Here is a 15,215-nt window from a genome sequence, read left to right as displayed (position 1 = left end):
AGAGGAAGGGGCGGGGGGGAGAGAGAGAAGAGAGAAAGAAAGAGGGAGAGAGAAAGAGAGATATCAACTGAGACATGTGCCCTGACTGGGAATTAAACTGTAACCTCCTGGTTCATGGGTCGATGCTCAACTACCAAGCCACACCAGCTGGAAAATTTTTAGACTTTTTTTCCCCCACATTTCAGTACTCTGAAATCAGGAAGCAGCTTAGCATCAATGTTTTATTATGGGCTAAGCAGGTTATTTTTTTCTTTCCTGTGACTTGTGAAATAATGATATATCTTAAATTCCTTAGTGTGTGGTGGTTAATATTATGTGTCAACTTGCCTGAGCCAGGAGGTGCTCGGACATTTGGCCAGACATCATATTAACCACCACACACTAAGGAATTTAAGATATATCATTATTTCACAAGTCACAGGGTGTTATCTATGAGGGTGTTTCTGGATGAGAATAACGTTTGAATTGGTAGATCCAGTAAAGCCGACTGCTTTCCCTAATGTGAATGGGTCTCATCCAATCAAGGACCTAAATAGAAAAGGCTAAAAGGGGAACCCTTCCCGCCTGTGCTTGAGCGGAAGCATTCATCTTTTCCTGCTTTCTGACTTGGACAGAAACATTGGTCCTTTTCGGGCCTCAAGCCTGCTATCATTTGGACTGGAATTACGGATCGGCCCTCCTGAGTCTCTAGCTTGCTGACTGCAGATCTTGGGATTTCTCAGCTCCCATCATTACACGAGCCAATTCCTTATAACAAATACGTAAATACAGAGACAGCGATAGAGAAATACATACATGCTATTGGTTCTCTGGAGAACCCTAATACAGATGGGGTTCGGAATTTAATAAAATGCAGTAATTGAGGGTTTCCTCAATTCCTTCTCTAAATTCCTGGTGGTTGAACTGTATGTGAGAAGATCTACTCTTCTGTACAAGGTTAGTATTCTAGGACGGGTTTGGGGATTATCATGCCATGGGTGTTGCAGTATAGAGAGACACAGGTTTCTTCCCAAATCTGCTGTGTACTTCCTGTGTGACCTCCGGTAGGTCTTCTAATCTACCTGGGATTGGTTTCCTTATCTGTAAAAGGAGCTGGTTGGATGAGGTCATTTCAAAGTCCTTTTCCATTCCTCAGGTAGGTCAGTTAATCCACCTGGAATTGGTTTCTTATCTATAAAATGTGCTGGTTGGACTAGGTGATTTCAAAGTTCTCTTCCAAATCTCAGGAATTGTTGCTTCTGTCTCAGTGAGGAGAAGTGGCCTAAGATGTAGATAATTGGATTCTCTTGCACAGCTAAAACAGCAGCAATAATGTCTGAATCCAGGCGTGCTGATTCTCTGCATCAAGACAGAGTCTGATGATCCGTGTGGTTTCCTGGTTTGTACTGTTTGTGCAACGAACAGTGGCCTTCAAATTAGAGTTCCTATAGAATTTGTAGTCAAGGTCAGGAATCATCACCTTCTGAAATAAAAATTAATGAGTTGATCCCAAGAGATTCGCCAGCCAGTAACTGACTTACGTTGAGATAAGGCCACTGGGCTCCTTACATCCAGTAAAAGGTCTACGTGTCTCCCTGGAAAGGAAGTGCTCAGTATAAAGAAAATAACAAGACCAGCATAAGCTATAGTTCTAGAAAGGATTACTTACCTTTGCTGAGAAAGGCTTGAACGGCAGGCTATTTCAGTGACTGCTACTGGAGGGTGGGTGTTGAGAATTAGTATTAACCAGTTTTGTTTATGAAGGCAAGAGACATGGTAACTTGGCAGGCCTGAGTTTTCTGATCCTAGAAAAGCAGACAGGAGATTTGACTTTGGGTAGTGAACACACAATACAATATGCAGATGCTGTATTTTTGAGTTGTACCCTTGAAACCTATGTGATTTTAGTAACCATTGTCATCCCAATAAATTTAATTAAAAAGTAAATATGAAAAAACACAAAGAGAAGCAGAGCCTCCTGAAGTAAATAGTGAGTGGAACATTTCGGCTGCCACCTAACTCCTGTGCTGAGCTTAGATTTGGTGTGACCCTTGAGCCTCGTGATTACATATGTATTATCCCTGTACCATGATCTTAGGTTGGGGTGCCTCACGCAGCTGTTATAACGTGAGAAATTGACACCATTTTGACATTGATTGGTGTCTTAGGCACCTGGTTTGTGTGAATCAGTCCCCAAGGGATTGTACCTGAGCAGCCCCTGGGGCTCAGCCCAGAGCTTCTTTGTGGCTGCCCAGGCCACATAAGAGTCCCAGGAAAGAAATATATCCCTGAAGGGCAATGGCATGTCAGAGAGAGAAAAGTACACCTGGCTGAGGAGGCTCACAGGTTGATGCAGAGATGCAGGGGTGACATTGAAGATCCAGCGCGAGGGAAGCTCAGAAGCAGGACAGCACAGGAGTTTGCTTTGACTAGTTAGTGTACAGGTTGTGTAAGAGGACTGGATAAGATATCTATTGCTACCGAATATGGTCTGTCCCCCAAAATTCCCCAATGTAAAGTGGTTAAGCCCTTGACTGTTTTGAGATTACTCCATTTCAGTGGCTCAATACCAACTAGTGAGCCAAAGTTAACTTCTGGTGGTCATAGGTCCCTGGCAGGCTTACTAGCATCGGTATAATGTTGAAAGGGCAGCATAATCTTTTGCCTCATTTCTAAGTTTAGGATAATTTTCTTAACCAGAGGGTTTAGAAACAAGTGTGTGATCCTACAGGAAACAATTGAAAATCACAGATTATTAGTACTATATTGGGGGGAGAGGAGAATAAAACCATCACTAGTCCTATTACCTGGAGAATCAGTATTTGTTGCTGATCCTTCCAGACATTTTCTGTATATTATGTGACTAAAAATATATGCCTCTGTGGGTCAATTTAATTTAATTTAATTTAATGTGATCAAACATACAGGTCTTTCCTAACCTACGTCTTCCCTTAGTTTCCCCTGGAATGTCAGCTCCTTGGTGCTGGGACCACATCCTTCATCAGGTCCTATCCTTTGCCCTGGCAGGCACCTCACACTAGGCAGTCGCTAAGACCACGCTCTTCTTCTGCTCTCAGGTTGGCAGCCCCGGTGGTTCCTTCTCTGTGGAGGGATATTATCCTATTACGATTCTCCTGAGGACGCCTGGAAAGGCTGCAAAGGGAGCATCCAGATGGCGGTCTGTGAGATTCAAGGTGAGAAGGCAAGGGTGGTGCAGGTTTTATTTTTCCTTCTGTCCCCTCCTCCCCAAAATAAGAAAGCGCTGGTCTCTCCGTGCCTCTCTCTCTGCTTCTCCTATTGCAGACAAAAATACATGGTGTCCCAAAAGAAAGCTCTGCAGTAAAACCTAAAACTGCAGCCAATTTTTCCCAGGTGGTTAAGAGGTCATCAAAATAAATGAGAGCAGTGGGCCTGACCACACATCTAGTGCTCCTTCCTTAGTCACCTGCCCACCTGGGGCCAGTGGCTGTTTGCAGAGCTTATTTAAGTCTGTTCACTGCAGCATCTAACACTTCAAGTCACACGCATTTTCACCACCACCACATACTCAAAACCAGCAAATGCCCAACAGACCTACAGATAGCCTTCACCTCTGGTTTTGGGAATGAGAGGTGTGGCTCAGAGCAGATTAGAAGAGAAAGACGAGAAGGGAATTTTGGGTTTGGGGGCTGGTGCGTGGTGGGTAAAGGAGAGTGCAGGTTGCTTGCTTCTTTTTCTGAGGGCTCTGAGGGAATTCTCACACTTTTGATCTGACTTGGGAAGGGAAGGGGAAAAGGAAAACATTGTGTTCTTGATCACTTTCCAGTAAAGCCAAGGAGATAGAGTGCCCTCTTTCATGTTGGCATGCAAGCCATTTTGACTCAGAGCAGCATATTTCACACACACGAGCCAAAAGAGAGATACCCTCTCTATTCTGATAAGAGATGCTAAGGAGAATTGGTGATTGTTTTTTAGACCCGAATCTTGGTGTGATACCTTGGAGCCAGTTGCAGGGTTTTCCCTCCTCGTCAGCGGAGGCATCGGATGAGATGAACGAGCTAGGCGAGGTGGCAGGGGCTGGCATCCTCTCTCAGAAGCAGACTCCAGTGACCGGCACCAGCTGAGCTCAGGAATGTGGGTGGGTGGAGGCTACAGGTAGGGTTCTTCTGGGTTTCTGACCTCCCTCTGCTTTGCTCCAAGTTCATTCTGTAGATAACACACGCATGGACCTGATCATCCCCGGGGAGCAGTATTTCTACCTGAAAGCCAGAAGTGTGGCTGAGAGACAGCGCTGGCTGGTGGCCCTGGGGTCAGCCAAGGCTTGCCTGACCGACAGCAGGACCCAGAAGGAAAAAGGCAAGTACTGATTGTCCTCTGGTCTTAGAACCGTGGGAGTCACCCACTGTCATCTCTGGGCCCCATATTTGTGACCTTGCTTCTGACCACCTCGCCAGCTTTTTGTGTCATGCAAATGATGCACAACGCAGTGGCATTTAAACTGTGGTCTCTATGAGCCAGGAGTTCACAGTTCCATTCCTGGCCAGGGCACATGCCTGGGGTGCAGGCCCAATTCCCAGTGGGAGGCAGCCGATCAATGATTCTCTCTCATCATTGATGTTTCTATCTCCCTCTCCCTTCCTCTCTGAAATCAATAAAAATACATATTTTTAAAAAATTAGTTAAGTGCAGCCTCACAGAAGCCATGGATGCCATGAGCTTCAAAACTGGGACCCTGTCAACATTTTCAAATGCTGCCACTTCCCCCCAAAAGTCAAAGACTCTTGGGCCTGGTAACTGGGAAAATACAATATCCGGACCCCTGAGAGCACAGTCTCTATAGCAAACACAAGACCCAGCTTGTTCCAGGCTGCATTTCTGTCAAGTGTGAACTGGCTCAGGCTTCATGCAATAACAGAGCTCTTCTATGTTTACTGGTACAACACCTAGGGGACCCCAATTCAGATGTCAATAGGCTTTATAGAAACGGGTTTTAAAGGACCACTGATAACTAAAGGAATGAACCATATATTTCTCTGTATGAAAAATATAAAAGAGGCTTTTCTGTATAATAAATCAGCTCTAAATGCAAAAACAAACAAACAACCCTGGTCTCTAGCCAACGCTCAGCATGTCAGAGCAGAAAGAGTGCAGGCTTTGGAGCCAGATACAATTGGATGCAAATCATGGCTTTGCAGGTAGGTTCCTGGCTTCGTGACCGTGGCCCAGGTCACTTAATTTCTCTGACCTCAGTTTCCTAATATTTTACAAAGAGGAAATGACCTACATTAGGATTACCACAAGAATTAGTGAGCCTCAAGCCCCGTGGCACCCCGTCTGGCGGAGTTCCCCTTCGGTCAAGAGTAGCTGAGCCAGAGAAGCCTTGGACCAGGTGCTTCCTGCAGTGACGCCCGCTTACCTCCCACCCACCCCGTCCCTGGGGTGCGATGGATGCTTAATTGTCAGGTTGCCGCTCTCAGTGCTCATTAACTTGCCGTCATTAGGTCTGAGAAGCAGGGCACAACTTTCTTTCTGGACTGGGTCACGCACATGCCAGGACTCACTGCCTGAGCCCTCATCGCCCCCGGGCCCCATATACACCTGGAGAGATTGTGGGGAGAGGAGGGCCTCTGGGAAAAGTGTTTCAGGAAACCTTTCTCATGACAGATGTGGCAGATGTGCTTAGCTCTTCCAGTAGACACAGAAAAGTGGCCGCTTTGTTGGAGCTTCTGATGCTAAATCGGGAGTAAATTCTAGACAGTCAGCTTTGACTCAGATCCGGTGGGAACGTGCAGCATTTTTATGGAGGAGGAAACAGGCCGTAATGATTGTTGCTGAGTCCTCAGCACCAGGGTGGCTGGAGTGCCGAGCTAATAAGGGAGCTGCAGGTGCACAGAGGGTGCTATTAGCTGTGACAGGCAGCGTGCTGGACCAGTCCTCGGAATTAATGAGCCACCTCATTAGTGGTAATTGCATGTTACAGAGCACCGTTTCCCAGTTCTGTGCACTGTGGTAGCAGGCAGAGGGCTGTGGCCCCATTTTACACACAGGAAAACTGGTAGAACTGAGACTAGAACTCTGAACCTGGACCCTGCTGCCAATTCTGACACGCGTGGGTCAGGAGTATGCTGTCTCCTCCCTGTACCATTGATCAGGCCATATGCTGGCTCCAGAAATCATGTGGATTATTTCCCAAGTCTGGCCATCTCCTCTTCTGTTCTCCTTGCTCCCATATCTTCACCTACACCCTGTCTGTAAGCCATACTATAAACACCTGACTTCAGGCGTAGGTTCATATGGTCCATGATCTGTAGGATATGCTAACTAATACATCGTGTATTCATTCTGATAATGACATGCATTGTCATCTTTTTGTTATGTAGAGTTTGCTGAAAACACTGAAAACTTGAAAACCAAAATGTCAGAACTAAGACTCTACTGTGACCTCCTTGTTCAGCAAGTGGGAAAAACGAAAGAAGTGACCACAACTGGTGCGTCCAGTTCTGAGGTAAAATATTATTGCTCTCAGCCGCCTGCGAAGTCTCATCCGACGTTGCTTATAGGTGATGCTTACTCTCACTTTATCCCTGATCTTAGATTTTACTCTTTTTCAGAGAAAATAAAATAAAATTTAACAGAGAGAACAGATATGTGCATTTCAGCCTATGGATGCATACAGCTTTCCTTCCTAGGATGAATTAGGGATTAACTAAGTAATTGCTAACATTTGGACCTGCCTGTTTTGTGCACGACACTGTGCTGGATAAGGGAAGGAGAGAGGCACCAAAAAAACCATTCAGCCCTGTTCTTGGGATGTTTATAGTCTAGAACAGTGACTCTCAACCCAGAGCAGTGATGCCCTCAGGAGACATCTGGCAATGTCTGCGATGTTTTTCTGGGAGAGCCCAGCAGAGAGACTTGGTTAAGTTTTTGTTTTTCTGACATGAGGTGTAACATGAGGGACTCCATCTTGGTCCCAATCTGGTTGTTTTAACACTACTAGGATGTGGTCACTGCACTCTCGAGTCAGGATGTGACCTCAGTTTCTGAACAACACATTAATGTCAATATCAGAGGAAAAACACACTGAACAAGTAAAATAACTTGGAGAGGAAAAATGATTAGATATTCAAAAGAATTCCAGTTGCTGAAACCTGAGACTCATCTGAAGGGAAAGCCAGAAAACCCATTCTGAAAGCCAACAGCGCGTTATCTGTGGTCTCTAATGCTTCTGTTTTAGAACCTCATTTTTACTCAGGCCATGGGAGACATTTTTCTAATGACCCCACCGGTCTACAATCTCTGTGATCCCTGTGTCACGTCTGCCACCCCTGAGGACTGGAAACAGGACCCTGTGCCCAGCACCTGGCACGGTGCTGGCATAGAGTGTTGTTGAGTTGAATGAAGTTGTTGCTCTCGGCTGGAGCAGTGGGTGACTGTGAAGGGTCAGATTGAAGGTACAGCTCGTGTATGGTTTGTAGATAAGTTGGACTCACTCAGTGTTTTTACTTTACTTTATAACTGACGTACATGTTTGTCCTGCAGAATAGATGGGAATGGTATTATTATGGTTGTGGATAAAAATCTCTCAGGACATTCCGCAATTGGGCTGCTGCCTTTTCGCAAGGTAAAGGAGTCTTCCACTCTGCTTCTTTGGTAGGAGGGAATCGATGTGGGAACTCTGCTGAAATCAACGTGCAATACTTTTCTGAAGACTTTGGAAGAATGCATGCAGATTGCAAACGCAGCCTTCACCTCGGAGCTGCTCTGTCACACTCCCCCAGGGTCGCCGCAGCTGGCCACGCTCAAGTCCAGCAAGGTGAGAGCCCTCTCCGCTCGGCGGCATCAGCGGAGCTAATGAAAAGTTGAAACATTAAGAAAGTGATGTACTGAGCTATGGTCTCCATTAATCTTCGGTGGCGGATAAAGACTTTTTTAGTGGACTTTCCTTTATGTCCACTTTTACATCTGCCCTCAGTTCCCCTTGTCCAGTTGGTTATTTTTGGCAGTTTCGCCACCTAAACTTATCTCTGTAGCCAGCCTCTTCTCTCCAGCCTCCTTGTCCAGTGAGCCTCCCTGAGATTTGTGGTAGCTTTCTAACATCACCTTCAGCCTGCCCTTCCAGGCAGTTGGCCAGTAGTTCTTTCCATGTGGTGTAAATTGGACCACTCTACCAAGCCTTTCAGGGGCTCCCTCCTTGCCTGCAGGGTAAAGTCAGAACTTCTTAGCCTCTTCCCACATCGCTGGCCACTTTGGCTGTCATTACCTGGCTCAACCGTGCTAACTGCTTGTAGCTCCCCCCATCTCGGTGCCATTTCCCAGTGCCAAGAATGCTTCTCCCCTGTCTCTCCTGGTTAGCTCTGATCCATCCCTCAAGATTTAATCTCTTCTTCCCTGAATCCCTAAATTGGGCTGAGAACTCCTCTGCACAGTGCAGTTACCTTAAGGCAGTGGTTCTCAACCTTCCTATGCCGCAACCCTTTAATACAGTTCCTCATGTTGTGGTGACCCCCAACCATAAAATTATTTTCGTTGCTACTTCATAACTAATTTTGCTACTGTTATGAATCGTAATGTAAATATCTGATATGCAGGATGTATTTTCATTGTTACAAATTGAACATAATTAAAGCATAGTGATTAATCACAAAAACAATATGTAATTATATATGTGTTTTCTGATGGTCTTACGCGACCCCTGTGAAAGGGTCGTTCGACCCCCAAAAGGGTCGCAACCCACAGGTTGAGAACCACTGCCTTAAGGGCAGGAACCCCATACTGTTTAATACAGTACCGCATCAGAGTTTGGTATTTATTAATGTTTAATGAGAATAACTGAAATTATAAGGAAGTAAACCACCAAGGATTTGGCTCAGATAATTAGGCCCTTCAAAAGGCCACCTTCCTTTTCCTTAGAAATGTGGGTACCTTATTTGAGTAAATATGAAGGGCTGGTTGGGAAGAATGACTCCCTTCTTTTAGGAGGATCTAAATTTGTTCTAAAACCGGGGCACTGCATATAAAGGTCATTTTTATCACTTTCATGTGTGACAAAACTAAAAATGCTCTGTTGAAAGTTTAACATGTAAACATTCATCTCTTTGCTTCTTTTAAAGATGAAACATCCTATTGTACCGATTCATAATTCATTGGAAAGGTACAGTAACGTCTTTGTTTTTTTCTTCTTTCTAAAAGTAAAAAAAGATATTGTTATTCCTTGTTTTTTAAAAAATAAGGATATTTTGATCATAAGGTGGTTTTTCTCATGATTTGAGATGATGCCCGAAGGAAACAGTATCTGATTGCCCCCGTTGGGGTGAGCCTGAAGCAGTGGCAGACCTTGCATCCCGCAGGGACTCCCCGGGAAGGTGTCTGCATGTCCCCTGGGCTGCCCAACTGCTCGTAACCATCACTGCTTTTCATCTCTCCAGTGCACTGAGGGTTGGCACCACCTCTCTTGTGGAGGAGCTGGGCTTGGATTTAAGTGTGCTTTAAACCGGGAAGGACAGTGTTATTTTTTTAACATAAAAATAAAAATCTTAGGTGGTTTTACAGGTTGAAAAAAGAAATAACATCAAAAGCTAAACTATTTCTTCCTCCAAAGGCTGCTTTGATTTAAAAAAGGACAATTTACATAGTTATGTTCCTAGTAATTGGGATCTTTACTCCGTTATTATTTGATATAAGCATTCCCAAATTTTTACTTAGTATATTTGTCCTTTAAAGTTATTATTTAACACTGTACCTCTTTATGTATATTGTTTGCTTCTTTAATACTGGATTGTTCCCAATTTGGTTGTTAAAATTTTTCTCCTGTCCTAAATATTTCTACTAAGAATATCTTTATCTTTTTTTTTCTCTTGAGGTATTTCCTTAGTATACTATATTTTTTATTACTAAGTTGAAATATATTTCTTTAGAAAATAAAAATTTCTTGGAGTCATCATGTAGCTTGAACCCTTTCCCTTTATTTTTATTAGAAGAAAATTTTTTTCTTCTAATTTGGCTCATCCTAATCACTTATAATAAGATGTTGTAATTGTCCCTTTAACAGAATCAGGTTTTCACTTGTATGCTAAATTGCCTTCTCTGGTTCCCTGAAGAGCAGCAGAACCTCAGGATGCTGCCTTTCCTCCAGAGTTTTATCTGTCACACATACTTGGCAGGGATGTTTGTCTACCCTGATCACAGCAAGTGGCTTCTAGACAATTACCTGCTAGGCAAACACAGGGAAATGGCCAATGATTTTGAGAACTGAGAGAGGAAAAAGTGTTAAGTTTGGTCCCTGCAGAAAGCTGATTGGAAACCAGAGACCTGTCAATGACTATTTCCTGTTGCTGGTGGGGAGCAGGAAGTTTGAGTCCCTGGAGGTGCAAGAAGAGCCATGGCTGGCTGTGATTTCTCAACTTCAGCCTGGAGACTGAGCTGCTCCCCTCACAGGGATGGGGGTGAGAGATTTGACCGATTTAACAATTCTGTTTTTCAATCGATGTAAATCCTTCCCCCATCTCTCAGAATCAGATCTACCTGGACAATCTATTTCTGACCAAATAATTGGATCTTCTGGTCTTTTTCTTTTTAAAAAACATTCCCAGGCAAATGGAGTTAAACAATTGTGAAAATGGATCTTTAAATAAAGAAATAAATGATGATGAAGAAATCCCAATGAAAAACAAGAGTTCCTTGTATCTGAAATCTGCAGAGATCAATTGCAGCATGTCAAGTGAAGAAAATATAGACGACAATATAACAGGTAAAGACAGACTTAAAGCCTGACGTGAACTCTTGAACATTAGGATGTTGGGGGTTTGATCCATTATCCCTGATGGGATACTTGGTGGGAATTGAGCTCAACACAGTGGCCTAGGTAGCTCCTGAGGCAGGTGAATTAGCATTAGCAGGACAACAGGTCCTTGTCAGCCAACATTCCGCCTATATCTGACCGGTGCAGAATTCTGGCAGAAAGAAGAGGGATTGTCCCGCTCACTGTTCTTGGCCATGACGTTCATGAGCTGCAGTGAGCACAGCTGCTGCACTAACCTTTTAGAGAGCGCAAGTATTTCATGGGCCTTCTACTCTGAATCTCAAAGTCCTTTGAACTTAGACCATGATGTCAGACTTAGGAGTGTGAGAAGTTATGGCAGTTCAGGTTTCCATCCTCCTGGTTTCTGGTGAGGCCTGAGTATGTCAGAATTCACCAGCCACATCAGGTTTTCCCGGCCTTCTCTGTGTTCAAGCCAAAGTCCCACATTTCAGGTCATAGCCTGCAGTTCAAATGCTGCCCTTTCAAATTTGTTAATTCCATTGATTCTATCCTAAACCAACTTCGGATCAGTCCAAGACAACAGTAGTAGAGCTTTTAATTGTGTTATAGGTTTTAATAAATATTTTAAAAATAAAATTAAAAAAAAACCGTCTTCATTTCTCTTGAAATCAGAGACTCCATTTTTCCAGATAAGATGGGTTTAGAAAAGAAGACCTATTTTCATAACTGTTAATATAAGGCAGGTGACCCACATATCACTGAAGTCTTGTCCCTTAAGTAAATAATAAAGACAGGAGAATTTCTATCAGAACAGTACTGTTGTTGGCCCAGTAATTTTACTTCTAGAATTTTTCTATAGGGATAGTCAGATTTAAGGACAAATCTCTGTGCACGAGGATGTTGTTTAGGACATTACCGTTGATTATCAATGGTAGTTAGGTTCTGTAAAACCATCGCAGACACTGAATTAGCAAATACTGAACCGTTGCTCCAAGGGGAGATTCAGAATTAGGGTCCTGGAAGCCTCAGTTGACAATGTTTCTGTCCACTGATCAACCTTGTTTTATGTGTTTCCGTTTTAAGACACCTTGTTTACTATATATTGCTGATTCAGTAACATTGAACCCATGGCCAGTAGCTCTACAGCACATGCCTGAGTCAAGCTTATCTAACATACGCATTTTCTCCATAAGGCACATCACAGCCTTGTGCATCACAGACAGCACTATACTTGGGGGCCCTTTTAAACAGTGAAATCAGCAACGAAGTGCACAAAAATGCACAAAATGTGGTATCAAAGAAACATTTGTGTACAGTATGGGAGCTGAAATAAGAAAGCAGAGTGTCACTTGTTTAACCTTAGCTGGGAACATGTATGTCAGGTGACTCAATTTTTCACCACTCTGCACATGTCCACAAATGACTGCAAAAGTGTGATAAGCATTGATTTTAGGGTTACAAATAAACTTCAGCAAGTAGGCAAACTTACAAATCCAGAACACATAAATAATGAGGAGTGACTATTTCTAATACTAAAATTTTAGAAACTACCTAAGTGTCCCCCACATGATGCAATTTTACATGGTCATTAGAATCATGTTTTGAAGAGTATTCAATGATAATGAAAGTATTTTTCATACATTGATGAAAACAAGCAAGATACAAATCTACATATATTTAAACCTAATTTTGTGTGTGCGTATATGTGTGTGTCTGTGTGTAGAATTTCAGATTTTCATTTCTGTGTGCTTTTGTGTGTTTTAGAAATGTTCTTCAATGAGTATATATAAGTTTTTATAATAAACTAGAGGCCCGGTGCACGAAATTCGTGCACTCGGTGGGGGGGGTCCTTTGAACAGTGAGTGGTGCTCCCCCTGTGGGAGCGCTTTGACTACCAGGGGGCAGCTCCTGCATCGAGCATCTGCCCCCTGATGGTCAGTACGTGTCATAGTGACTGGTCGTTCCGCTGTTCAGTCAATTTGCATATTAGCCTTTTATTATGTAGGATAATGGATTAATAATAAGTATCTTCTACTCTGCAGTCCAAGGTGAAATAATGAAGGAAGATGGAGAGGAAAACTTGGAAAATCATGACAACTTGGCCCAGCCCGTATCAAACTCCTCAAGTAGCTCCCCGGAATCCCCCTGGGAAGAAGGCCAAGAAGTTATCCCAACTTTCTTTAGTACCATGAACACCAGGTATTCTATGCTCTCTGACATCACTGAAGGTGGATGCCTTCTGGAGGTCAATCCTGGTGTTCCTTTCGGGGGATGGTATGTTCTAGCCGAATAGAGAACCTGATCTGATGTACTGTTTACTGTATGAAGCAGTGGACAAGAAGGAACTGGATTGTGAGAGTATACTCTGGACAAATAGTAGTTTGCTTTGATGGTTAGCTTTGGAAAATGATCTTGTATTTAGACTGTACTGTAATAGGAAAACGAACACCTGGCTTATGTGTAAAATCCGGCCAAATGACTTGCCCTGTAGAGGCAAGCTGTTTTCATGACTACCTCCGAACTGCAGTGGGTGCTAACTTTTTTGCATTCTTTCCTCCTCATCACCAAATGGCTTAGCTTTAGTGACATTGAACTTCTGGAAGACAGTGGCATTCCCACAGAAGCATTCTTGGAGTCATGTTATGCTGTGGTTCCAGTGTTGGGTAAGGTTGCTGCATCGCCTTACATTGATTAGTCTCTAGACCAGGGGTGGGCAAACTTTTTGACTCGAGGGCCACAATGGGTTCTTAAACTGGACCGGAGGGCCGGAACAAAAGCATGGATGGAGTGTTTGTGTGAACTAATATAAATTCAAAGTAAACATCATTACATAAAAGGGTGCGGTCTTTTTTTTTTTTTTAGTCTTATTCATTTCAAACGCGCAGGATCCGGCCCGCGGGCCATAGTTTGCCCACGGCTGCTCTAGACTCTATGTCACAGCTGTTAATATTGCATTAGAGATCTGAACTGTGTGGACAGTGAGATGACCCTCCTTAGCTACCTCTTCATGGCACTGCATGACCTGAAGCATTATTGCATATTCCCATTTCTTTTCTAATTGTGAATAAATAGTGACCTCCGAGTAGTGTCATGAAGAAGGGGAATTCTATTTTCTAGAAATCGTAATTAAAAATGAAAGTGAAAGTCATTTAGGAACAGACCTTCAAATCCATTGGTACTATGAAAAAAATGCTTACCAGTTAAAACGTTTTTTCAAAGATAAAGTTATAGCTATAATTTTTGTTAGGTTCAAATTATATTTACTTTATTTTTATAGAGTCACTAGTACCAGAAATCGCTCATGTGTTAAAATTGGTTATATGACCCAATTAACTATGCATCTTTTTTTTTTAATTGGTATATAACTTGCATAGAACTTAAGTGTTACAATCCCAGTGAGTTTTGACAAATGCACCTACTTATGTAATATGCATCCCTGTCAAGCCAAAGAATGTTTTCATCACCAGGAATATTCCCTCTGCCAGTCAGTCCCCAGCCTGTCACCCAGCCCAGGGCAACCATTTTACCGCTTTCTGTCGCCACAGATTAGTTTCACCTGGTCTAAAATCCCATGTATATAAAGTCATGTTATAAACCCTTTTGCATCTGGCTTTTTCCTCTCAATATAATGTTTTCACCCTTGTTGTTACATGTGTCAACAGTTCCTTTCTTTGTGTTGCTGAATAGTATTTTATTAAGTGAATTTAATCCTTTGTTTATTCATTCTCCTATTGATGGGCTTTTGGGTAGTTTCTTGTTTGAGGCAACCGTAAGTGAAATTGCCCTGAACATTTTTGTGTCAGTGGCATGTGTTTTCCTTTCTCTTGAGCAAATGCCGAGGAGTGGACTTGCTGATTCATAGGGCTCACATGTTTAGCTTTATAAAGGCGGTTGCTCAATTGTACACTTCCAGCAGCAGCGTGTGAGCATTCTGGTTGTGTCACATCTTCACAGACACTTGGTGGTGTCAGCATTTTTAGTTTTGGCCATTCCTGTGTTTAGTGGTATCGTGTTGTGGCATTAATTTGCATTTCTCTGATGACTAATGATATTAAGCACTTTTTCATGTAATTATTGGTCTTTGCTATTTGTTACACTGCAACATCTATTTAAAACTTTAATCCATTTTTAGAAGGTTAATTTTATTTTTATTATTGACTCATAAGAGTTATTTATATATTCTGAGTAACATTCCAGTGTAAACATAGTTAGTGTTTTCAGTGTCCTAGAAATCTTTGCTTACCCCCAAAGTTATGAAGATATTCTCCTTGTCATCTTCTGTAGTCTTTACTTTTGATTTTGATTTTTCCATCTATAAGTCATCTTGGAATTAGTTTTGTATATAGTGTGAAGGAAGTGTTGAGATTCTTTTTATTATTATTACTAGAGGCCCAGTGCACAAAAAATTGTGCACTCGTGGTGCAGGGGCCTTCAGCCCGGCCTGTGCCCTCTCACAGTCTGGGACCCCTCAGGGGATGTCCACCTGCTGGCTTAG

General features: G+C 42.9%; 1 protein-coding gene across 2 annotated transcripts in view; it reads left to right on the top strand.

Moving 5' to 3' along the window:
- Nucleotides 1–3,018: 3,018 nt before the first annotated feature.
- The window catches only part of PLEKHA8 (pleckstrin homology domain containing A8), a 29,844-nt gene continuing 17,647 nt past the window's right edge, over nucleotides 3,019–15,215 (top strand). The window contains exons 1-8 of one of the 2 annotated variants that reach the window (XM_015558156.1): nucleotides 3,019–3,173; nucleotides 4,159–4,314; nucleotides 6,339–6,463; nucleotides 7,616–7,774; nucleotides 9,072–9,112; nucleotides 10,551–10,708; nucleotides 12,763–12,919; nucleotides 13,298–13,383. In XM_015558156.1, the coding sequence (XP_015413642.1) occupies nucleotides 3,152–3,173; nucleotides 4,159–4,314; nucleotides 6,339–6,463; nucleotides 7,616–7,774; nucleotides 9,072–9,112; nucleotides 10,551–10,708; nucleotides 12,763–12,919; nucleotides 13,298–13,383 (904 nt within the window). In that variant the 5' untranslated portion in view covers nucleotides 3,019–3,151. The remainder of the gene's footprint in view (nucleotides 3,174–4,158; nucleotides 4,315–6,338; nucleotides 6,464–7,615; nucleotides 7,775–9,071; nucleotides 9,113–10,550; nucleotides 10,709–12,762; nucleotides 12,920–13,297; nucleotides 13,384–15,215) is intronic. The other variant, XM_015558155.1, reaches the window with a different exon arrangement.

Source organism: Myotis davidii, unplaced genomic scaffold (assembly GCF_000327345.1).
Source record: "Myotis davidii unplaced genomic scaffold, ASM32734v1 scaffold168, whole genome shotgun sequence".
NCBI lineage: Eukaryota > Metazoa > Chordata > Mammalia > Chiroptera > Vespertilionidae > Myotis > Myotis davidii.
Note: the sequence above shows the minus strand (reverse complement) of the source record. Positions and strands in the feature narration are given on the sequence as shown.